The 26,472-nt window shown below is 37.0% G+C and overlaps 1 protein-coding gene across 1 annotated transcript in view; it reads right to left on the reverse strand.

Moving 5' to 3' along the window:
• LOC135084313 (muscle calcium channel subunit alpha-1-like) overlaps positions 1-26,472 on the reverse strand; it is a 90,176-nt gene that overhangs the window by 39,451 nt on the left and 24,253 nt on the right. Inside the window, exons 2-24 of the mRNA XM_063979116.1 lie at positions 24,266-24,462; positions 23,142-23,247; positions 18,368-18,507; positions 17,062-17,168; positions 16,274-16,426; positions 12,589-12,782; positions 12,268-12,371; positions 11,898-12,070; positions 11,679-11,791; positions 11,367-11,482; positions 11,120-11,222; positions 10,401-10,552; positions 9,563-9,773; positions 8,912-9,032; positions 8,468-8,553; positions 8,079-8,179; positions 7,620-7,732; positions 6,963-7,107; positions 6,449-6,584; positions 3,463-3,626; positions 2,553-2,640; positions 2,267-2,374; positions 308-360 (exon numbers count right to left, since the gene is read on the reverse strand). Of these exons, the coding sequence (XP_063835186.1) occupies positions 308-360; positions 2,267-2,374; positions 2,553-2,640; positions 3,463-3,626; positions 6,449-6,584; positions 6,963-7,107; positions 7,620-7,732; positions 8,079-8,179; positions 8,468-8,553; positions 8,912-9,032; positions 9,563-9,773; positions 10,401-10,552; positions 11,120-11,222; positions 11,367-11,482; positions 11,679-11,791; positions 11,898-12,070; positions 12,268-12,371; positions 12,589-12,782; positions 16,274-16,426; positions 17,062-17,168; positions 18,368-18,507; positions 23,142-23,247; positions 24,266-24,456 (2,978 nt within the window). The 5' untranslated portion in view covers positions 24,457-24,462. The remainder of the gene's footprint in view (positions 1-307; positions 361-2,266; positions 2,375-2,552; positions 2,641-3,462; positions 3,627-6,448; positions 6,585-6,962; positions 7,108-7,619; positions 7,733-8,078; positions 8,180-8,467; positions 8,554-8,911; positions 9,033-9,562; positions 9,774-10,400; positions 10,553-11,119; positions 11,223-11,366; positions 11,483-11,678; positions 11,792-11,897; positions 12,071-12,267; positions 12,372-12,588; positions 12,783-16,273; positions 16,427-17,061; positions 17,169-18,367; positions 18,508-23,141; positions 23,248-24,265; positions 24,463-26,472) is intronic.

Raw genomic sequence — 26,472 nt, forward strand, 5'->3', positions numbered from 1 at the left:
TATCGATGCAACATCGCGATTTCGCGACTTCATGCGTCCAGCCGGGATAAGATGCGCGCCGTGATATACTTTATCGACGTCAAAATGTATGGACAAAATCGATAAAATGGCATGATAACCGCTTATCGCAGTGCGCATCCTAGGCCTACAGAAGCGGTATCGGAATCACGCGTTTTAGTAACTGTGGTTGCAGCCTTCAGCTTCTATAAAAGCACTAAGTCGCCAGCCAATCGACGATGCTAAAAAGTATCATGACGTGTGCAGTGCTCTAAGTAGTTTATTTCAGTTTCTCTTAAAAATAACTTACCGACATTCTTCAAACGTCACTTTGGTTATGTCATTACATGTAAAGAATTTACCCTGAAATCATAATAAATATTTTAATGCAATATCAATAATTTTAACACGCATTCTAATAGTGAAAAATTTACAAAATAGACCTCGTTTCTTTGTTCTAGAGCTAAGCACGAATAAGACGGATTTTAGCACAATTTGCCGTTAAAAGCAAGAATTAAAAATCTATTATACTACTGTGTTTATACTGTGACACCATTCTCAGGTATAACAAGTTTTCAGAAATTACCTTTCATAGTTTTTTAAAAAAAGATACAATAATTTGGCTTGATAGAGCATAGCACGGACACCAATCTTAGTTTTACAGTTAGCGTCAAATAGTTCGTGACGCCCAAAGTAGTCTAAAAGTTCGTAACACGTATTTGTTACAATGAGGGCTATCGTTTTTATACTTAACAGTTGGCACCCCTGGCGATTGACAGGACCTTACTCTACAGTGGCGCCATCTTGATGAGTGCAAATGCGATAGTCCTCCTACCACTTTCGCGCTCACCAGTTGGTGCCACTGTCTTCGCTACTAGCAAGTGACAGGACCTTACTCTACAGTGGCGCTAACTGGTGAGCGCTAAAACGATAGCCCTCATTGGAATAAGGTTGTGTTGTCAACTTTTTGGCCACTTTGGGTGTCACGAACTACACTCACGAGCAAAAGTATGGAATCACCATACTTTTCCAAGCGATCGTAAGAACTAAATGACTAATAGAAGATAATTAAAAATGGTAACATTTTAAAGGTAATGTTTTACACTTTAAATTGATACTATAAATTTTAATACATACATAATCACTCAGTTCTTAAGATGGCTCGGAACCAAACACAACGGCGTGATTCCATACTTTTGCTCGTAAGTATATTTGACTGTACGTACAGTAATTTACTCTTATGGACCGTATGCCTACAGTATTTATTGTTAAAAGACTTTATTGTTAAAATCTCTGCTGAATTATTCGTATTTTAGACTCAAGTTGAGTATAGTGTCAAAGATAAACTTCTGTACAGGTAAACTAAATACTACAAAAATAACAAAAATGGTGTAAGGAAGGATTGATCGAGGTTTAAAAAATACTAACCTTAAATAATTGTATACCAATAACAGAAAATATGAATTGCAATATGTGATTTATAAGAAAAATATTCCCTATAGACTTTATAGAAGCGAACACACACTTAACGACATACTGTTAAATACAAAAAAGTTATAATTTTAGTATAACATTCAACAATCACTTTACCGATTTTAGTTTATCGTAACCATTTTGTCCCAATGTGCATGTGTTGTGTGTGGCGCGATGTACAAAAAATGTGTAAAAAAATGCAAAAAATGTTAAAAAATTAAAAATAACAAACTGCCTACTTACATGGCGTTAGTCCTTGGTTTTGTAAAACAAGAAAAACATTATTCACTTTTTGCCAGTGTCCTGATCTGACTCATTCAAAAAAACTTACAAGAAAAACAAAAATGAACACGGAAAACCAAGTACCTCGGTCCTATAAAAATGTCAAGGTAGGGAGGGAGGATTGCGCAAAAGAAATCTCAAGCTCATAATTGAGTCCAAAAAACTCTCAAAAAATATTTTTTGGTTCAAAACAATATTGGACACAACACCTTTGGGCTGGTATAAAAAAACAAACGATAGAAGCATGCATGCCTAGCAGCGAATTTTTTGGACCCACGGACAGAAGCAAAAAAAATGTTAGTATTCAATTCGTTTGATACGAAAAAAGCTCTCACACACAAAGAAACGAAATCTCTTTTAATTTTCTTTTTTTATTTGTGAATGTGATCGATTGTGTAATAGTGCATACTTACTCCTTCTAGTGAATGTTTTTATGTTGTTCAAAAAATGATTTAGTGACCCAAAGGTGTCGGTTACATAGGAAAAAGACAAAATATCATTTTTAACTCCCTACCTTGAACATTTGCACCCCCATGACGGCAAACATGAATTGCAGAAGATTTGTCACCAACAAAATGTTGCCGATCGTTTTTATCGCAACAATCACGCATTGTACTACGTGCTAGAATTGTAAAAACATTTTTTTACTTCATTTTTTTTCATTTTTTTTAATAAAAAACAACACTGTCATTTTTTTTTTTATATTAAGCACAACACTTTTTAAAGTCAAGTGAGGTGTTTATTTATTTTTATTTATTTGCGCAAATGAAAAGTGAAAAATACTTGAGAAACATACTGACCTTCAGTCCCTTTGCTCTGTTGATGGCCCTTAAAGGTCTGAGCACTCTGAATACTCTCAAAATTTTTATGAACGATACTTGGTTAGACCTGAAAAAGAACAAGATTAATTATAATTTAATTTTATTCATTAAAAGTCGACAACATATTAATGCTGTTTACTGTACAGTTTCTATTATAATACAGAGTCAGAGACCAGTCTGACTAGAACCATCTGGTGGCATGAAGAGTATAAAGCAAAGTGGTTAAAATATTATTTGTTTGTAGTTAAATCACTGAAAACAAAAATACAATAATAATATTTTGATAAATACAGCTTTATGATAAAAACCTATCATGACATCTAGAGAGCCATACAAAAATCTACGTTGTAAGCTTTTAAGTATGCTTTAGCTAGCGCTGATTTAACACCCACGGCGCAATGCTGTTATACGCCGTTAGATGGCGCGTTTGACCACTTTTGATGCTTAGGTTGATTTCATAACATCAATGGGCAAGCAGACTACTCGTACAATCTAGTTGTAATAGTATAATTTGCCATTTGGCACTTATTTAAGTGTCTTGAAGAGATGCAGATTGTACTTTACTCTCAACCAACTTTCCCAATAAAAAACATAAGCACACCACTTTGTAAATTAACCAACATACGTTTTACCATCTTTTAAACAAAATATTAATAACTTAGCTAGCTTTGGCTAGCTACCACCATCTCATCTAAGTCTGTCGCCATAACAACAATGTTAACAGCATTGTTTGGTTCCGGCAGTAGAAAGCCAGTTCCTCTGGGGTTGAGGATTCCATGTGAATCTCGCTTCTACCTTCGGCCTATCATCACTTTCCATCAGATGCAGGACAAGACCTACCTAGCTTCAGGCTGGCTGGAAAAAAAATGGTTTGAAGTAATTTACTCACCCATCCAAAGAAATAAGCGAAACGATCACGACCAACAAGTCTAGCAGGTTGAAGGCGGACCGACAGAACGCGTCCTTGTGAAGAATGAACCCGTAGGTGATGAGCTTGAGCAGCAGCTCGATGGTGAACACCGCGGTGAAGAAGTAGTCTATTTTTTTGAGGATCTGGAAATGTGGACAAGGGTTTTATTGGTAAATATCAGCAGAATATTTCCTCTGATTTGTTGGAAGATAAAAGAGATTCAATCCACCAAACTTATTACATATTATGCGTATGTAACATAAACTTTGATTCATCAAAGTAAATCAGTGTACTACCCCACATTTCAAGTTAACTTCCTACTCAAGTCAAGCTTTTCATAAATTTTTTGATACATTGTATCATTGTAATCTTAGTGTCTCAGGCAAACCAGATCATTCCCAAAATCTAGTCAATTTCCGAATCATTGTAATCGTTTCCCCTGTGGTTGAGGATTCCGGGTGAAGATTTCCACCTTCGACCTAATCATCACTTTCCATTAGGCGAGATTTAGCCCAAAAGCTTCTCCGTTGTAAAAACCAGATATCATGCAGCCCAAAATATCGTCCCTTAGCTAACAACACCGCTTAAGTCGATTTTTGGCGGTTTTGACATTTTAATGCCATTGGATAGATCTGCTCATCGCGCGTCTAACCATTGGTCACATGTTATAGATTTCAGCCAATAAGAAGCCGTAATTTGAATTTTAGTGACACCGCGCAAGTCGGTTTGCCTCGCAACACCGCTCAAGTCGTTAGTCTGCCATACATTTCTCGTAAAGTTCCTTCGCGCTCCGTAATTTTTATATTTTTAAGTGAGTTTTATCGCGAAAAGGTCTATGAAATAAGTTTTAATAGAAGATTAAGATGTAAGCTATCTAATAATGTATTTTTTAATGATTTACGCGTATTAATATACAAGGAAATGATAATATAAAATATCTTCATTTACTTAAGCGGTGTTTACAATTTTTTTTTTTCAAACTTAGGCGGTGTTTCAAACTAATTTTAATTCTTTTAGGAAGCTATACAAGTGAAATACACTATTGATGGAAAAGGAATTGATTATTGAAGTATTCCAAGTTCAGGTGATGAATTTTTATGTGCACAATTACAAGAAGCATTACATAAACGGCGTAAACAACTGCCCAGGTTTCAATCGAATCGAAGGCTTTCTCATGATCCACAAACGCCAGGCAAAGTGGCTGATTATATTCCTCGGTCTTCTGTATAATCTGCCGCAGCGTATGTATGTGATCTAAGGCACTAACGCCTGCTAGCCAGCCTGGAAACCAGCTTGATCAGGAGGCTGGAAGGCGTCGAGTTGGCGAGCTAGACGATTCATAATTACTCGAAAACAGCTTGTAGACATGGTTCAGAAGTTAGATGGGTCTATAATTCTTCAACAAGGTTTTATCGCCGTTTTTAGGGTTTTTGAAGAAGAGTATCACCACACTTCTGTGCCGTGCCGTAGGAGGTTTTCCCTCGAGGATGACGGAATAGAACAGCTTCCAAAGAGCCTTTAGCATCGACATTTCACCTGCTTTCAAAAGCTGAGCCGTAATTCTATCATCACCCGGGGCCTTGTTGTTTATCAGCTGTTCTAGAGCTATTCCAAGCTCGTGTAGACTGGCGTTCGGGATATCTTAGGTATTGTGTCGGGTCAATCTAGCTCTTGGGTCTTCGGCTAGATTTGTAACAGGTGTGAACACAGTCGTGTATAATTGTCCGTAGAACTTCTCAACCTCTTTCAATATCTCAGGCCCCGACGCTATTCTCGGTCTTCAGCTTGGTCAGTTGGCTTTGGCCAACAGACAGACTGATCTCTTATGAACACCTTAGAGCCCTTGTTATGCTCAATCGTCTGTATTATATGCGTAGGTCGCGAGTCAAAAGACTTAGAGATCTATCTGTTAAGACGCCGATACTGCGTAGCATCTTCAGATGACTGCAGATCCATGTTTCGCCTCTCTTCTATAAGGTTATTGATGAGATCAGAGATCTTCTTTGTTTCTCTTAAACGACGGGTTTTGAAGACCTTAGACCCAGTCATTTGGATAATTCCCAAGAACCTGCCATTGTACTCTTCCACATTTTTGCAATGTCCTGGCATTGGAAACGATTTTGCGACTCGAGTTGAGATTTTGGGGTTGGATGGACGCTGGGCGGAGTGTAGACTTTATCAGTCGACATCTATCGAGATTCGGACTTATATTTAATGTGCCTCTTACCATTTGGTGATTGCTTCCTATTTTGACCAAATTGACCACATAGACAACATGCTTTTACGTCGACAAGATGAAGTTGATCTCATATTTCATAGAGTCATTGGGATGCAGCGAAATCTACTTTCGCTGTTTTGGCTTTCTGAAGAAGAAGTTCATCATCCCTTTCCATAAAGCCAGCCAGCAGATAGCCACGTGCCTTCCTCTCTCCGTACCTAAATTGCCCCACTTCCAGCTCATTGTCGTTTCGTTTGCCCAGCTTCGCGTTGAAGACCCCCCATCATAATATTTGATCTACACACTGTGATTCTTAAGGTTTAGGTTAAAGATACATAGGTTATAATGATTGTTTAATTATTTTTTAAATAATTCTTAATAAAATTTTTCTTTGTAAATCATCTATTAATACCTCATTCCTTTACATTTCGGCAAACAACACCGCCTAACTCTACAAAAATATCAGTCAATACCGCTCAAGTCATAAAATATAGGTTAAAATAAAGTAAATCTTCAAATTAAGTATAAATAATTATTTCTTAACCGCTAAATAAAGTATTTAATAAGTAACAATAGGAAAAATCCTTCGATTTTTTAAAATAAACAGTTTTTTTCGTCTCCTGTAAAGTTGGTAAAAATGACTTACGCGGTGTTGTTAGCTAAGGGACGATATGTCTGTTGTGAAAAAAGAAACATTTCCGAGCAATATCTAATCAATACAATATCTGATAGTGTTAAGTATCTTACATTAGCCTTATCCTCGTTAGCTTTTCCTCCGACAGGATCCTCCATGGCCAACATGAGGGAGGAAGCCAGGATGCACAGCAAGATCAAGTTCTTGAACCACGCGTTGTTTTGGATCTTGTAGCAGGACACTCGGAACCTGTAAATCAATCAAATATACGAGTAATAAGATTTTCCAACTAGCATGTGCATATTATTTGATTTCTTGAATATTTATGAAATCACGAGAGATATTCTGAAAACCAGGGAGACATACAAAAAACTTCAGAAAATCAACAAGAATCACCTGTAAAAAGTAACCAAGAAAAATTCACGAACCAAGTGGGATACAATACAATTCTGTTGGGGCTTAATTTGGGCTAATATAAATTATTTACAACAGCTATGAAATGAATGAATGATCCATAATCTATAGGTAGGTACTGCTTATTTAAGGCAATTAGTTTAATCTTGGTAGGTAATTTTGCGGGAAACATTCTAACAGGAAATTCTGAAGTTCTATCATTCTTATACTCACCAATTAGTTTTGGAGAATATAAAGAAGCTGCTGCCGTCCGGTATAGGCTTCTCCTGCGACTTGATCTCCACCTCCGACAGCCTTCGAGGCCTCGCTGAGATTCCTGCTGGCCGCTTCTCTTGGTTCTCATCTTTTTTAACGTCACCTGGAATATAATAGTTTCATTTTTAAATAAAATACGTTCAGAGTGTGCTTTATTTTTTACTTTTCTTCATCATCATTTCAGCTACAGGACGTCCACTGCTGAACATAGGCTTCCCCCAATGAATTCCATATTATTCAGTTGCTAGCAACCTGCATCTAGCGCCTTCTTGCTACCTTTATAAGGTCGTGTATTGTGCATTTGTCCACCTAATGGATGGACGCCCCTGCTTTCATCATAAATTATCAATTAATTTTAGCCCATGTGTAAAGCACAACTCCAATATTCCCCAAGCTACTCCAATATTCTAAAGTTTTATCGCATCAAGCTAGGTGCTCTACCATGGGGTCTAGGTTGTAAGGCAAGCGTTTTAGGTTTCATCTAGAACATTCATGATTTGGCGAATGATCTTCGTGTATGAGGGACCCACATTTTAACAATTATCCAAAAGTTAGTGCAATTAGGAATAGGTAGTTAGTAGTTAGGTAGTTAGGAATAGGTAGGAATTTAGTTACCATTTTGTAATTTCTCAGTAGTAACCAGTGCATCATTAGCGTTGTCTCTTTCTTCTTGCTCTTGTTCTTCTGCGTCTTCTTCTGAACCAGTCTCTTCGTATTCGTGGTCTGACCTGTATTTAAAAAAATCATTTAATATAATTTTATTTCTAATATTGTTATTATGTAATGGCTTCCGACATGTTTTTTTTAGATAATATTATTTAACATTTTAATAACATAAATTATAGACTTATTTACACTTATGTTAGGTACATTATTATACTATTTGTCTTACCTTGGTACCCTTTTGTATTTTTTATAAGGCCGGCTGTTTTAAAAACGTTGTTGTTATTAATATTAATAGTTAAGTATCATCACTTATTAAAACAAAGCTAACTAATCTACAGTTAGTCAATAGTAAACCTTCTTGTTATCATCATTGTTTATTAGCATTTAAAACGATTTTTATTTGCATACCCTTCGCTAGAATATCCTTCTTCTTCATTGACGTACTCGTCGTCAGTCTCTCCTCTTTCCTCATCAAGTTGAGGGTTTCCTGCTTCAGGGTTATCAGCATCCTAAAACGATTACAGCCTTTTATTTTTATCTTACTCACATTTATCTTATTACTTCATATTTTTACTGTGATTATTTTATGTACTAGACTAAGGGCCTCGTTCACGATCTCCGAGTAAAGTGTCCAGAAGGCTACCTATTCGTTGCTTTAAAATATTACTTCTTATTTTACTTGCTAAGTAGTAGTAATAAGGAAGTAAATAATTGGAACCTTCTCGGAGATAGTGAAAGAGGCCCTTATCATAAGCATTATCAAACACAATATTATATTCATCATTATTTACACTTACTTCTTTAGCTTTCTCGATTTCATCCATTTCTTCGGCATCTCCAAGATTGTCCACGGCGATAGCCAAGAACACGTTTAGCAGAATATCTGATTAATTTGGTTGAGGAAAATATTGAGTCACATTTCTTTTTATTTATCCTGGTTTAACTTTTTTACGATTATTTTTATCTATGTGAATGAACAGTTTTTCGGTACGCGGCCTCCACTCCAGAACCCTGCTGCCCCATCGGCCGTCAGTTCTGCGTACTATGTGCACTGCCCTTGCCACTTCAAAAATGTATCAAAGCCACTTTGATGTCATGATCACAACGGAGTGGAAAATAATGACTTACGAAAATAGAAGTAGTTCCATACTATGAAATGGGTTGAATCAATCTCAATCATGGCAAACTAATCGATTAGAATTCCAGCAAAATCTCAATGGTATTTTATTGTAAAAGGATACAGTTGCCACAGATGAATATGACAATGAAGTAAATAGAGGCGAGCATGCCAGGTGTGCCCGCTCCACCGTAAGCGTTGATGCCATGGTACATGACCACGTTCCAATCTTCACCGGTGAGGATCTGAAAACAAAATTAATAAAAATGAACATTATTGGGTTGTAGATTTATTGTCACTTGTCTAATAATGGTATAGTTTAGTAATGGGCTTGTACACTCAGGAGTTATAAAAAGCTTACTATTACCCCTGGGTCGCATACATCGCTATAACATTTGGGCGAAAGCAGAACGAAGTCCTTACGACTACGTAAAAAAAGCGTCAATCTTTGAGTTATCGCAATTTGTAGCCTAGGGGTTACTAAAATCTCTGAAGATTTATGAAGGAAGACAAATTTTAATGAGAATCATAAATAGTTTTCATCATCATACTACATCACTATACAGCTCGTAAGAGCTTTTCACAAAAAATGGTTCAATTAAGTGCCAAACAATGTGCATAGAATTCTAAGCATTTTTATACGTTATAGAGAGTGGTCGTTAAATGGAGTGACACAGTGGAACGAAGTAATGTTAACCAACAACATCAAGAAACTTCGACATAATAAAGTCGTTAAATCGAATGACGTTATAAATAATTTACACTTGTTATTCACCTGAAACATCGTCAGCACAGCTTGCCAGAAAGAGTCGAAGTTGTGCCTCTCTTTCTGTACTTCTGCCTCGTAATCGAAGCGACCTCCAAACACCTGCATGCCGAGTAGAGCGAAGATCATGATGAACAAGAACAGAAGCAGAAGGAGGGAGAAGATGGACTGGATCGAGTTGAGAAGAGACGCTACCAGGTTGGAGAGAGAGCGCCAGTACCTGAAAAAATAAGGCAATTAATCTTTATGCTTGACAAAATATCATTGGCAATTCAGACACGTTTTATTCTTAGGGACAAGACATGAAGACTTAAGCCGGGTCCAGACGGGTGTAATGCGTAATGGAATGCATCGTAATATGTAATAGAAATAGTATGAGCAGCATTTTACATGTAATGCTCGTAGTGCCGTCCACAGGTAGAATTCGTGTTACATTACACGTAATCTTACATTACACATTACACCCGTCTAGACCGGGCTTTAGACTTGTAATTTTAGTAGCTTTTGTACCAAAAACGGCTCTATGTATAATTACATCACGACTTTAATCCCTCCAGATCTTCTCATAAGCAGACTTTAGGCAACAAGAAGCATTCAAGTAGATAAGCCATGGTCTGAAGCTCCTCCCCCAGATTGGTCAATTAATAGTTGGTAACATCTTTTTTTTTTTTGATAATTTGATGATGGTCTCTATTATTATTTTACAATTTATTCATTATTTTACAATTTGTTGTATTTAAGCACCAGAATCATATCTCGGCTAGGATACGTTTTGTCTACTCAGTATGCTTTGCACCATGCAAGTTTAATTTTTAAAACTATTTCGTTTGTTACAGTTACAACTTACTTAGTGACCTTGAAGACTCGCAGCAATCGGACACAACGCAACACAGAGATGCCCAGCTGTGGGATGGTGTCGGTGATGGTGAGGGCCAGCTCGAGGATGGAGCAGATCATGACGAAGCAGTCGAAGCGGTTGAACAAGGAGACGAAGTAACCCTGGAAGCAGTACAAGGTAAGAAATTAGTAATAATGATAATGATACAACTAATCCATATTTTCGTAACGCGAAATATCCCCTCCCGAACCCACAAGGTGGACCGACGACCTGATAAAGGTAGCAGAAAGGCGCTGAATGCAGGCCGCTACCAACCGTGCGATGTGGAAGTCATTGGGGGAGGCCTATGTTCAGCAGTGCACGTCCTGTGGCTGAAATAATGATGATAATGATAATGAAAATATCCCTTCAAAGACCAGCGAATCAACACAAAATAAATCAATTGTTACTGCGGTATCATGCGACCACTAAGGATTCCATGGACTTAGCTTCAAAATCACGAGATCAGAAAAAATATATTTAACTTTAATGTCCACAGACGACAGAACAAAATGACTGATATACAGGTTGTTGATTTCAATCCTCGCCATATTTATTTAGGTGATCTATTACCTATGACTTACATAAACGCATTATCCAACAAAAAAAATTACAAGCAAAAGCGGAATTTTTAGCGAATAAATATTTATTAATAAGGACTTCGTAAACAGTAAAAAAATCGTACTTACTTGAAATCCCAAAGCGTACATTTTGACCAACATCTCCATAGTGAATAGCACCACGAAAATATAATTTGCTATGTTTTGGAACTGATCTAGCCACTTCGGTTGGCTGCAACCGAAAATAAAATTTATGGTTTATTTAATAAACATTCCATTCGTAAATGCGTGATAAAGATCTAAAGAGATCTAATGGGTTATTAATAACTTCATGGTCAAACTAATAATATTAATGGAGATTTAATAATTTACTTACTTATAATGCTCCGTTGCCAGAACCAAAGTGTTGAGAAATACTAAAACAATGATTGCCCAATAACATCCTTGTGATTTGACTGCTTTTCTGCAAGTTCTTCTCATTCTTCTGTTTACCTGAAAATTTTATAAACAGATAATACCTAAATTATGCAAAATTTTCTTGGAAACACGTTTTGATATCTTCGATTACACGTTCATGTAATAAAGATAAACTCAATTGCAAGTTCTCAACACACATTTCGTCATTACGTGATTTTATTAATGACTACATAAAATATTAAATTAAATAGAAAGAGGCATAAAATAGTACCTTGTCAAACCTTCTGCAATACATTTTGCACGTCGTAGACTGATTGTACTGTTGATCGCCGTTCATATTAACATTATTTTGAGATCCTTCGTTGCTATTTCTGTCTTTTTTACCTGTGAATACTAATGTCTGTAGGAATCGTTTTGCTAACGGCAACTTTATCAAAAGCTTCATAAGATTTCACAAGACAATATTGTCTTAAATTTAAGATTTATTTACCTTGCGAATCCTGATCGTCCTCTTTCTGAGTTTGATCGTTTTCTAGGTCTAACTCTTCAGCTACAGTTATCCAATTTAAATATCCTTTTAAGTCTTCTTCGAATTGTTGCCTTTCTCTAGATTTTTGGAAATCACCGCGGTTTTTCGCCTTCTCTCTCTCTTTTGAGAACTCTCTGAAAGATTAATGATAATTATTTTACTTGCAGGACGCAAAACGTTTTATTTTATGGATTAACGCAAATGTTTAAAGTTTTTACTGAAACCTTTGCTAATCATAAAAATCTAGTAGAATAAAGGACGAAGCACACTTATCAACTTGCAACCGTATCAACTCGAGGTGGCCAGTATTAACTTGTATGAAATTTCTTACCCAGATAACACACCAAGAATTAGATTCATGACGAAGAAATTTCCAAAGATAACCAACGTCACAAAGTAGATCCACGCCCATGTGTTCCCTTTTACGTCAGCTATCTGGAAAATACCATAATAACAAACAAAATTTAACTACATAATTATACACGACGATCTAGAAAACGGAAGAACATTTTTTTAATTAATTTTAAATGAGATCTACTTATACTTCAATAAGTGCAAACTCTTATGGGATAGGACTCCGTAGAATACAAGAAAAAAGCGTGTTTATTACGAAGTGACAGTAGATTTATATGATGAAGGATATAATACTTACAGCGTACATAATATCAGTCCACCCTTCAAGGGTAATGCATTGAAAAACGGTCAACATAGAGTACCCTATGTGGTCAAAATTTGTAATACCGTAGTTGATTCCTTTCCACGGACCTCTGCAGATCTCATCATCGGAACATTTGTAACCCACATCCCCTTCTTTATTGCATGGGGTAGCCCCATCAACCATGTCATCTAAAAATAACAAATTCTATTAATATAGCCCGTTTTTAGGACATTAGGTGGAATTGTGTAAAGCAATCGTAATCATTTGACAGTTCATAACGTACGATAAAGTCAGTTAAACAAAGCGTTTGACAGAATAATCGTACGTTATGAACTGTCAAATAATTACGATTGCTTTACACAATTCCACCTATTATATCATACGTGTCCCAAATAATAGCGTATCCAACCTCCAATTTGGGACAACATTATCGGCTGGTGAAAATAAACTCTGTCTATTTTGACAGCACCTTGATTATGTATGAAGATGCTATCACATTTTGGCAGTAGGCTGGGCACACAGATCGTAGAACTGATGGCCATTGGGGCAGAAAAGTTCTTGAGTAGCGACAACGGACCAAAAGACGCAGACAGACAGGTTTCTCACTTGCTGGACCGACGGTCTGGTGAAGATCACGGGAAGGACCTGGATGACAGCAGCGCAGGACTGGTCTTGTGGAAATCGCGAGGTTCTTTGTATAGCAGAGGATGGGACATGGTTGAAACGACTTTCAAAAATATTTCAAACAACAAACTAAATACACTCGGCATCAAATAAATCGCACCTCCCGCGACAAGCACTTATCAAACGTATGCATCCCCACTTCCCACCAACATTGGTACCATTTGAAAGCCTAGTTCTAAACTTCATTTCATTAAAGGAAAGGTTTTTACCCCAAAAATGTGTCTTTACAAGGATCCAGAGTCACTTCTTCAAAAAATAGGTAGTTACGCTATAGCCATTTTTTATGACTATAAAACTGTTAAGTGGGATTAATCGCTATCCATCTGTTAAAGAGGACACGTGAGATCTTTATTTGGTTTTATAACCATAAAAATTGGTCTAATTGATCCCAGAGGTGAGCCCAAAGTGAGGTCTATTTTCAAGTCACATTTATGGTGTATGTTAATCATTTATTTAGAAATGAAATGTATTTTTCTTTAAGGATATTTATTGGGCTTTCAAATAACACCAATATTGTTGGGGTACCATGATTGTGTCAGAAGAAAATCTTTAAAGTTCGCGTCGTGGAAGGTGCGGTTTATTTGATGTTGAGTGTATTTCGGCCATTCTCAGATGAGCTAGTTTTTGCGTGTCCGGGCTGTTAAATCGTTAAAAATGACAAATTAGAGACATGCAAGTATTTTTATATGTTACTTAACAACCCTATCCAGTTGTGCATTAAATCATAGGCCTCTATTTTAAGTATTTGTGTCTAAATTAATTTCATGAAACCCTGTTCTCTAATTACCGTTACGCGTCCGCACACCGACTTAATGTTAAAAGTTGGCTGTAATTTTTATGTCGTAAAGATTTGGTTTACTCCATTCAACATTTTAAAGAGTATAAAAGATTGTCTTATGCATGGCAAAATATCTATTCAATAGAACCATTCTGTAAATAATTAGAATTAAAAAACTGCTTGTCCGAGCGAAAATCCTAATTCCCGTGACGTTTTTTGTTTTTGGGCACACAAGCCTAAATAATAATATTTGACACATCATTTACGCGCGCGGCGCGAGCCCTTAGTTAGTTCTATGACCTGTAAGCAAGTAGACGTCTATTGCGTTGGCGTACCGTCGATGAATTGCGTAAGAGTATAATTACCATATCTTTGGTTTTCAATTTTTCTATTTACCATGTCCTTATTTTTAAACTAGATTTTTGAAGGTAGATCCACGTTGTTGATTTAAATAGAATCAGTATTTTGGCCTCCATACGTTATAGTAAGACAGTATTTGCATACCCTGCAGATTTTGGAAATTTTGAAGAAAAACTATCGTTTTCTAATTTCCATGTACTAATTACCATATATTTATAATCACCGTTGTATGAAGTTATTACCTACAAATTGCACTCACGATTGAATAAGTATGATTATAAAATACCTAGACTTTCGCATAACAACTTTACGGACTTTTCTTCCAATCTGACATCAAAATTTTGAAAAGCTTTCGTTATAGTTCTTCAATTTTTTTAATTGATATTATTTGAAATAAAACCTCGAAATAGATTCGATTTCATGACGAATGTTCAGCTTCAGTTGCTGCATGGTTGTTGGATTTTAGAGTATATTTTAACCCCTAAGGTAACCCCACAAAAAAAAGTTAGCTGGAGTGAAATCGGGGCTTCCTGATGGCCAGGAGATGTCCCCTGCGTGAAACATGTCTCGTACCAGATATTTATTTTTACTATTAATATAATTGATATTAACATGTTAAATCATTAATTAATTCTAATATAATACCATTAAAATCTATCCATGTTAACTTTGCCCTAAGAAGATGAGATTGTCCAACAGTAACACTTACCTAGCGTGATCACATTAAGAACAAAAGATAACAAATGAACAGACAATGGGCCTTTTTAAAACAAGAGTGTTTAGGCACTTTGTACCATCCTAGACTGCATCCTACCTGCTTTGTTATGCAAAAAACTTCGTGATATGCAATGGATACTGGGCAGAAGAAGCTTGGAGAACAAACAAAATACAAATGCATCCTAAGACCCATGTAGACATTTATGGCATCGACCGGTTTACAAAGTCCACTGAAGTGATACCAAACGTCAAAGAGGATGTAGAAAATTCCTGTAAAGCTTACAAACAAAGACTAGACCGTCATGAAATCTATTTGCTGCATCCCTTCTAAATTCTGAGAATTCTGCATTCAGGCTCAGGAGAAAGCGATTAGCATCAATCTGAAAACTTATTGTAAAAGAATCGAGGTGACAAATCATGGGATATGCAGAGCTGGAACTGTCATTATTACAAATTCAATTTAGTCTGATAATGGGTGATGGCTGCTCACAGATAGATTAAAAAGAGGAAAAAACACTAATATCATTAATACATTTTTCGATTTATGCATATCCAAAAAGTCAAATTTCCTGATCCATTATCTGTATCCATCGTTTGTACCACATTTAAAGCAAATTGCAAAATTCAGATTCTGATTCAGCTAAATGCTCTCATTTTAAATGTGACACATAGCCCCTTCTTGCTGAAACTAAGTGTTCCTGTTATAGCCTCGATTCTTGCAGTATACTGAAAATATAATGATACAATAAATAATAGAAATTAGTGTTCTTCTTTTTGCAAAGGGCTATTAAGAGTACCTACAGCTTTTTATATGACGCTATTATTTGTGTACAAATTTATCAATGCATGATGTTGTTTTTTTTGCTATTTTACATATATTTTCTAATTACCGTTAGATTAAGTATTAGCCTTATCTAATTACCGTGACCATAAAATTTTTGGATATCATTTACGCGAAAACCGCTTTGAATAATTTGACGCCTTTACGATTGTTAAATTCGTACTTTTCATGTGTTTTATATTTAAATGCGTTTAAGTCAATTAAGCCAAATTTCAAAAATAATATGGTAATTAGGCTGAGAACGCCTAATAGTGAGAATGGCCGATTTAAAACTCTCATTATACAATACGTATACTTACTAGTATTATTGATATAACATGTCTCGTGAAGGACTCCAGAGAACAACTCCAGACCGATAATGGCGTAGATGATGATGACGAAGAGCACCAAGAAGGCTATATGGAATAGAGGCACCATCGCCTTCAGGATTGAGTTCAACACGATTTGGAGACCTTAAACACAAGAATTTTCATAATTTCCTTAATAAAAGCAATGCTTCTGGAGACAGTATATGTCCTATCAATAAATTGTCTAATTAATTGTTGACATAAATGACCCATAATTCTAAGACAAAATCAGTCTGAAAACACTTATAATAATCTTTAATTAGGCTAGCATGGGGAATGTAGGCCAAAAATCCTTCTTTTGCCTTTGGTAATTTGGAGAGTCGTGTTCCTGCAGTGGAGACTAAATGACCTGATGATGAAGGCATCATGCCGGTTGCTGACCAGAAGCTAAATTAGTTTTAACTTACTTGCATAGTTGATGCAGTTTTCCCTAGTATTTGCATAATTTTCAATCTGCTCATGGAAAACTGCACCAGCTATACCAACTAAGCTAACTTAAGTTACTCACAGCTCTTGGTCTGCAACCGGTATTAGTACCTTCATTAAAAGAATTTATAACTAATAATAAATGGACAAACTTGACCTTAAATGATTGGGTTTTTATTGGAGGTCAAGCTGCAGATATCCTGGCTACACAGGACTTGCAGCGGTGGGAACGAGAGGTGGGAATAGTCCCGTTCATTACTAAATGCTATGTCAATGTAATCAATGTTACTGTATTCAAAACAAACGTAACTTACTTGGCACGCCAGACACAAGCCGGAGTGGTCTCAATACTCTAAAAGCTCTCAGAGCTTTCACGTCGAACGAGTCTTTTGATATATACTGCAGTATCATACTGACTATACTGTGGACAGAATACTATTGTTAGTTTGTCACATCAAGTTATACTGTGTATCATAAGCAGTTGTAATTACAGGTCTAGCGCCTAATGGCGCATTTTCATTAGTCGATAACTCGTTCGGTATGCAGCATGTGGGGACTCCCCGCATGCGAGATAACGACCAATGAAAGTTGCAAGTCGATACGCGTTCGGTACAACGCCTGCGGGGATTCCCCGCATGCAGTATACTGACCGTGCTATCGACGAATGAAATTCACCATTCAGATTTTCTGACGCGCCATTCCTGTTTCTATTTTTTAGTAAACTTCGCACCTAGATTGCGGGCCCTGTGGCACGCGTTCCAGAAATCTCTCGCACTCCGCATGCGGACCCTATCGACGAATGAAAACAGTTCCCCATATGCGGGCCCTGTGGCATGCGTTCCAGAAATCTCCCGCACGCCGCATGCGGACCCTATCGACTAGTGAAATTGTGCCATAACACTGTCAGTGCTTGCATCCAGGTACCTCCCGCGACCTTCACCAGATCGTCGGTCCAGGCGCATCGGCATCGGCATCGGCGCAGGACCGGTCTTTGTGGAAATCCTTGGGGGAGGCCTTTGTCCAGCAGTGGACGTCTTTCGGCTGAAACGAACGAACTGTCAGTGCCTGAGGTATGGAAGCGGGAGGAGTGACATTGACACGTGACAGAACAAATAAATCTGAAGAAGATCTGAAGTCTCGCTGACGTTTGACGTTACAAAATCACCCTCCCGTGCCGCTCCCATGCCTCAGGCACTGAGTCAAGTGCTACTTGTGTTACGAATGGGTTCACCATAATAGTCCAGTGGTGGGATTCGAACTCGCGTTCCTCAGATCTTTTTTTATCCACAACGAGGAAGCTCTTGGCCTGTATCTCACCTGATGATAAGTGATGATCAGGCCGAAGGTGGAAGCGAGCTTCACCCGGAATCCTCAACCACGGAGGAACTGGCTATCTTACCTCTAACTGCCAGGACACAACAATGCTGTTTACATTGTTGTTATGGCGACAGACTTAGGTAAGATGGTGGTAGCTAGCCAGGCGGACTTAGAACAAGCCCTACCACCAACCAAACCGAACAGAAAACTCTGCAGGTCTCGATTCGGCCACTCCAATACATTTCATACCATTTGGGCTATTGTCGCTTCTTCTTATAATCTATCATTGTTTTATGGACTTACCCTATAGTGACTATAGTAAAATCTAAACTATTCCACGAGTTCCTCAGGTAGGCACCAGGGTGGAACAGAAAGCCGTACGCTATAATCTTCATTATACATTCTCCCGTAAAAATCACCATGAATATCCATTCTACTTTTTCCTGAAAACAACAACAATACGGAAGTATTTTCGCTAAATATGAATATTCAAAAATAACAAGATCTTTTGAATGTGAATGTTAAATATTAATGGGTACTTCTCATTTACACTCAAATTTGATGGTCACACAATAATAGTTCATAAACGGTATAAGTTAGAACAATAACTTTGAATTCAGGTGATAACATATCTATTTAGCTACATACAAAACAAATTTTATCGTAATAGAAGCAAAAATAATACGAAAACATCACATGAAACGATACAAAACGGGGTCATTTTTCGCGTTCTCATCGTGTCACACCTTCGGTTGCAATGAAACATTTGGTTACTGCATTCACAATTTTCATTCAATTTGTGTGTAACATATACTAAAATCATCGTAATTAAATATACTTTCCACACAATAGTCAAAAAAATATCTTCTTATAATTATTTCGAATTGAGGAAGGAAAATACGTTGGTCACACGATTTTAGGTACCTAAAATTTTGAGTAATCATACAAGATTGCCGTTAAACCGAACACCATCAACCAATCACTGTGTTCTATTCGGTTAACGTCAGTCGCGCTCCTGCCATTGCCGAGGTGAGATAAGTCGATCGTCGCTCCGGGAAAAAAATACGTAACTTTTTGTGATTATCCATAGACATTCCGTCGCTTGCTTGATCAATATTTTCTACCTCTAAAATTTAAACAATTTAATTGAAACTTAGGCCATTGAAAACTTAACATGTTAGACTTATTTGTGTAGTATTCGACTTGAACCGTTAAACTCAAATTCAGGGATAATGAATAAAAAACTAAAATTTTCGTCACCTTCGTGGCATCACCTTCGTGGTGTTTTATACACGAATGTGATTTTAGGCCACGAAAGTGATTTCTTGCTTTGGTTTATTTTAAAATTTAATGACTGGTGTTTAAGTTTTTACAATATTTTAATAACGAATAAATTATACGTGTTAAGTAGAGTTCAGTACATCAATAAAAAATAAGGCTGTCTGTATGACTGTATGTATGTCTGTATATGTGGCTGTGTATCTGTTTGTAAGATAAATTTAATCTGAAGTTTGAGTTAAAAGTTGTACAACAAAAATACAAGGCCATCTGGCCTCAATAAATAAACATATTTTTTGTTGAGGGACTGATAAGTTAAGAGTTCTTTTTTATTGAGGTACTGATAATCCTTTTTTTTGCTTCTTTAGGATTTCAGAATGCCACCAGTATCACCCTTAAAACCAATTGCGTAGAATCTTGTAACTTAGTAGGTGACGTTATCGGTAAAATTTTATCTTGTATTTAACTACCTACCTATTTATATTATGTTATTGCCATTTATCTATGAAAATAAGACAAAATATTTGTTTTATAAATACTTAAGAGTCATTTACAGTAGTAAAGTTTGAAATAATTATTGCTGTGAAGTACAGAATCACTTTCGTGGCATCAAAAAATTCAAAACGTTAAAGCTTCCAAACCAGACTCACTATTTGACTGATTTACTGAGAATACACTCTTCACATCAAGCGCTACAATTTTTGTTTACAAAAAGTTGAAATAAGTTAAAAATAAAATTTGCCACGAAGGTGACGATGAGAACCGTGGCGATGAGAAATACCCTAATATGGAAAACACGGCTTAACGTGCTCTCCGAGGCACATAATACTAAATCGTTTGCAGCCTGAGAACAAATACAATGATTTTACGCTATGCTCCAACTGGGCCCCGATTGCGCTAAAATTTTTCAACTGCAAGACTGGACCACGAACGAACATCAGCTGTTTTTACAAATCCGAATGGCGGTGCCGTTTTGACAGCTAGTTCAAACGATGTTGTACTGTAATCGGAGCGCAACTGCGCCTTTATCTCACACGCAGGTCAAACGCTTTAGTTACGCACGAACGTTTTACATAGTAATTTTAGTTTAAAAAATAAGGTGTTCGGACTTTTAGTGAAAAGTGCATAAATCCTTTGTTTGCGCGTGAACTTTACCGGGATACCGAATTGCATTTCAGCTGGAATGAAAATGGAGTGTAATTGGAATGTAGACTGGAGATGAAACGCGATTGAATTGGAGACATTACAAAATAGCGCAATCCGGGCCCTAGGAACCTAACCGAGAGACTATACTTTGCCATGCTTAAACGACTCTACGATGACGCGTTCAACAACTCCGTATAGTCTGGTCCGCGAGCACGTAGAATTTTGTCCAATGACCCCAAGCTACCCATCCTTATCTCTCGCGCGTAATTAAGTTGCTGTCGCGCTCGCACACTCACTGTGGGCGTCGGTAGCACAGTCGCGACAGCAATATAATTACGCGCGAGCGATAAGGATGGGTAGCTTGGGGTCATTGGACAAAAATCTACGTGCTTACAGACCGGGCTTTAGTCGACTAATTAAAGTAGGCAGATTAATAATAAAATATCAATTAAAAGTAAATAACAGTTACACAATCAGGCCTTATTAAAATATTACAGCTCAAACGCCATTGATCTGAACAGAATAGTATTTTAAGATCAAATCGATTTCGTATAAACTGCTCAATAAATCCTGTTTGCTATAAAATTTAATGAAATTCATGAGCGCACTCAGGCGTTGCAAATTGCATATTCGTTTTAGCATCGCCGATAAAAGAAAGCATTGTGTATTTATGATGATATACAAGACACATTATGGTTTTAAAGCCTGTGTCGGTCTGTGGCCCAGTAGAGTTTCTCACATTGGATGTCCATGGTTAGATTCTCTAGAGGACCATTTGGTGCCTTTAGTGAATACAGGTTGTCCCAAAAAATAGTGTCAAACCGAATCAAAGGAAGGAAGAGCATCACTAGGGCTAACCGAATCACTGCGATTTTTGATAGTTTTCGAGTTATAGTGTTTTTTTACAACGTAATTTTTTAGTTTACTTCTGAATCAGCTAGGCCTAGTATTCATCTAATAATAATAAAATCAAGCTTGTGTCTTAACTATTCACGCCATAGTGATCCAAAAGTGCCTAAGCGCAGTCATAGGTATCAAATAATCATAACTGGAAAAATATCGAAAATTGCGGAACACACATCGTCGCTTGCCTCTCTAACTGACGTATCTGACATTTTTTTCGAAACTGAGTTATCTACACCATCTTAATCAATTTTGCAAGACGAACCGATCTGTCTAATCGCCTGAAAAGGACAATGTTCGTTCTCCATACATTGTTCGCCGTTAGATCAACAGTGCCGAAATAATACTTTCTAGGTTCTAAATGACACAAATCTTTATGTAAGAACAATTATTCCTGGCGGACCAATTCTATAAACTTATTGATAGCAATATTGTTATCATAACCTCTTACTTACTAGTATTGTATTATATTATTTTATGCACATCGATTTGGGAGATGTTCTGTATTGTAGTTGTCGCAGCCAAATTGTATTATAATATTGGACGGGTTTTGGAAATAGCTCGGCGTTCCACTTTTATGATTTACTTACTTACATTTTGCACGTAAATAAATAACATGAATCCTATGTTTACTTTCCACTCTTGACATTTAACACGTGACTTACCAAACTAACTATCTCCATGGTTACCGTCTTAGTCTATGCATGACTAGGGATTGAACAACTTTTAATTGAATATTATTAACAATTCTCGATAATTATTATCGATTGAAAAATATTCGGTATTTGAATCGAAAGATATATTCAATTTTATCAATATCAAAATATTCAATTTTAATAATAAAATAAATATTATTTACTACCACCTATGAAATGTTCTAAAAATTGCCTGGAGCGCTCCCCCAATCCTGGGTTTTCCCTTTCCAAGCTGAGAGGATATCATTTTGGTTCTATCGATACATTATAAAGGTACTTAATATTTGAAATGTATTACCAATTATTGTTATAAGCATTTTGAGCGAATAAAACTTTCAATTCTATTAGAACTTTAGACATTTCTCTCACTTTAAGCGGCATTGGATTTTTCATCGAATTTTGAAACTGTAACAGATATATTAAAGATGATCCCATATTGTTGTCATTGTCTATATCAGTGTTATGATCACAATTCTTTTTATTTTATTCATGACCTTCGACCAGTTGGACACATTAGATAGCTTCTTGTAGTATCGTGCAATATATTTTTAACTTTTAATTAAAATCTAGTCATACTGTAGCAATTTGGACGATTTATTTTATTTACAAGATCGGTATCTTATTGTCTATGATGACCGCAGTCAACATCACTATTACATGGATTCCTAACAATGAAGTACGGCATTGACTTGTGCCGATTTTACATAGATTTTATCGACACAAATTATGGAACTTCATAGGATATGGAGCAGGCCACGCCCTAAAATGTCCGGATGTCGTCATAGTATTATGGAATACATATAAAATACTTTTATTATTTCATTTTTTAATCCTCAAGTGTCCGTTACAATCTAATTAATATTTAAGTATTCAAAAAGTAAGAGATTAATTTTGATACTTTACTGCTGTGCCCAGGAATCTAAGGCGGTTTCTGACAATGTCCTTTGCTAAATGTCAGTTACGTCAGTTAGAGAGGCATGCGACGACATTCGGATAGCCCTTGAAATGCTCAATTTTTGGGACACCCTGTATAAATAATAGAATGATTTACTTACCAATATTTGATTAGTATTGTTCGTGTCCCCGGACGGATATGGAGTGAATACTGCTAGCGCTATACAATTGGCAAATATTGTTGTTAATATCATGTATTCGAACGGTCTGGACATTGTGTTCAGGAAGTTTTATTGGTAAGAAAATGCGTCATCTAAATATTGTGAATATAACACACATATCATATTTAGCAGATTTGATTTGACATGGAAATAGCACATTAACTATAAATAAATAGATCGAAGTTGTTGTAACAAAACAAAAAGTAAAATAAACGAGCGAAAGACAAAAACAAAAGAGCAGCGAAATTGGTCGTCGAAAAAATATGTAGTTTTCTTACTGGCCAGGGTCGCGCGGTCAAGGAGGCGACCGCAACATAGGTTTATCCCGTTTTCACCATCAATCCCTAATTTAAGTGACCCTTATGAAAACAAAATTCCTGTTAAGTGTTACCAATAGGGGTCACTTACAAATTAGGGATTGATGGTGAAAACGGGCATTAGGCCCCGTTTCTGAATTAAGATTTTGAACGTGGTCATCTTTTAATCAAGACAAAAATTAGTATGAAAAGTTCATGCTTTAGTCCACGGAAGAACAGCTTCTTGACATGCCCTTTCACGATAAATGCTGAGCAGGGGCCTGTTGGCACGGTATTAATTACCTACCATTGTTTTTGTCCTATACCTACCTACTGTTGTAAATGTTATAAAGTACCTACTTGATATAATTTATTAGGACAGACTTTTAACTTAATACAAGTTATTACCGAACATACGAGAAATTGAATAAATTATAGTTTACCAGCTTTCCGCCCGCGGCTTCGCCCGCGTGGAATTTTGTCTGTCACAGAAAAACCTTATCGCGCGCGTCCCTGTTTCAGTCCCAGACAGACAGACAGACGGACAGACAGACAGAGTTACTTTCGCATTTATAATATTAGATTACTAAACCTGAATAAAAAAATATAAGCCTTAAAAAATCGTTCAAATCACTGCTTTGGGGGAAGGTGTCCAGAAGGCTAGGCCACATTGCCACACTGGATGTCTTGGCTAATTCTTTGGCTTAGGCATAGGTCAGCCTTCGGATCGTAAAATCTGAATTCAGACCGTTTATTGTCAAAGGATACTTCCACTCCACTATATCATAGCAGAGCTTCCTCAAAGGGTTCTTCAGGCCAAGGCATAAGAGACTCCGCTTAGGCCTCTCGGGCTGCGGCTTGCCACGCGGGCGGGCGGTCTTACGAGGCGCGGGCGCAGCCGATGGGTCCGCAACGCTGTCGGCGCCCGGGGTGGTCGCTCCCGCTGGCTGCTCTGCCATTTTTAGCTGGAAAGAAAATGTATATTTAGGACGTTTTTACACAGGGTTATTTGCAAAAGTAATTTCGCAGGACTAGATAAAACATCATAAGAAACAACATTAATGTTCTACAACTTTTGCAAAAGTGTTTTTTCTCAGGAATAGATAAAACATCAAGAAACAACATTAATGTTCTACAACTTTTGAAAATTCGTTAGTAGTTTCGGATCCTTCAATAACAAACAAACTGTCTTTCCCGAAGACTATAATCCGGGCTTTTTCAAGGCTAGAGTGAATAGGCTCTTACAGTGCAGATATTTTATGTACCATCCTAGACTGCATCCCACTTAACATCAGGTGCGATTGTGGTCAAATACCTGCCTTGTTATGCATAAAAAAAACAAACAGGTAAATCTCTCTCTCTCTCTCCCTCTCCCCCACCCCCTCTCTATCTATTAAAATATTAGTAAGATGTTACAGTCAAAACTCATAATCGGTCAAAACCACTTGAAATGCAGTGTTTTTTTATATATTTTGACTGAACTATTTCTTAATGAATGAGTCACAAGTTTATAAGTAGGTAACTAGAGATATACTAAGAACTATCATAATATTTGCCTGGAACTTGGCAAAACAATAACATAATTATGCAACTTGTTATTCCGCCCAGCTCTGAAAGTCAAAGTGAATTAGAGGCTAACTTCGTTAATGTGGGCTGTTACCCTTATGTAGGTACTATGTTATTGCAATTAAGTAATTAATTAACATTATAAAAATTGAAACACACAACTTCTCTTATACCACTTCATTTTAGCTCTGAAAACTATCTTCGATCTGTCACAAAAAAGCTTTAAAGTGTCCCCCTTTTAAATACCTAGATAAAAACTATACTATGTTTTTTCATCTAAACCGGTTTAGTGTTTAACACTTAAAAAAGTAACAGAGTTATTTTTTTAATTACTAAGACTTGTTTGTTTGGTTGACCGCACTAATCTTAGGAACTACTAAAGGTTTGAATTCATTTTTTTTTTGTATTGCAGTCCTTTTATCGGAGGATATTATACGTAGGTTACTCGTACAACAACTTCAATGAAAAATTTTGCACATTTTCACGCGTACGAAGTGGCAGTAACAGCCTATTAAAATGGATTATTCATGTTCACAATGTTACAGAAGTTCCAACAATGAAGGGTAGTACAAAGATGTTTGATATGTCACACTGCGACCTCATAGAGGTACCTACCTACCTATAGATTACCTACTTTGAGTTATTTATTACCTACAGTTAAACTAAAACCACCGTCCTTGTGCCCAACAAATGCCCAACACTCGACGTTTTGTCGCCGACGATAAACGCCCGATTTGAATACGTTTACGAGTTCGATCGTAAAATAAAAATCGAAACGGGATAGAGACGTAAACTGCGTTATGGCTGCGAGGTGACGGAGCGTGAACGATAACATACTAAGGGTCGTTTAGCTAAATATCATCATCATCATCATCATGATCAGGTCATTTACGATCGCATTCACAAACGTAACTATGAGGTCTCACAGTGCGCGTGGACGCACAGGGTGACACATGAACCAATCACAGAGCTCTATTCAACGCTGTACGTTCGATTTGCTGCTTCGCTTAAGCATGCATCGTTTGTGAATTTGGGTGTTAGTCATCACTGTAGAGAACCGCTTGAGACAGTAATTTCCATTCGAGAATCCTTCTAAAGCCTGGTCCGTGAGCACGTAGAATCCCGTCCAATGACCCCAAGCTACCCATCCCTATCGCTCGCGCGTAATTATGTTGCTGTCGCGACTGTGCGACGGGCACCCGCAGTGAGTGTGCGAGCGCGACAGCAACATAATTACGCGCGAGCGATAGGGATGGGTAGCTTGGGGTCATTGGACGGGATTCTACGTGCTCACGGACCAGGCTTTACCTTTGGTCAGTTTTAGGTTAGCATAATATGTCTCTTCAACTTGCCACTTTACTCTGACGCTTCTTTTGAAACATCACCATCAGGTCATATAGTCTCCACTG

This window comes from Ostrinia nubilalis, chromosome 25 (assembly GCF_963855985.1).
Source record: "Ostrinia nubilalis chromosome 25, ilOstNubi1.1, whole genome shotgun sequence".
In the NCBI taxonomy this organism is placed as follows: domain Eukaryota; kingdom Metazoa; phylum Arthropoda; class Insecta; order Lepidoptera; family Crambidae; genus Ostrinia; species Ostrinia nubilalis.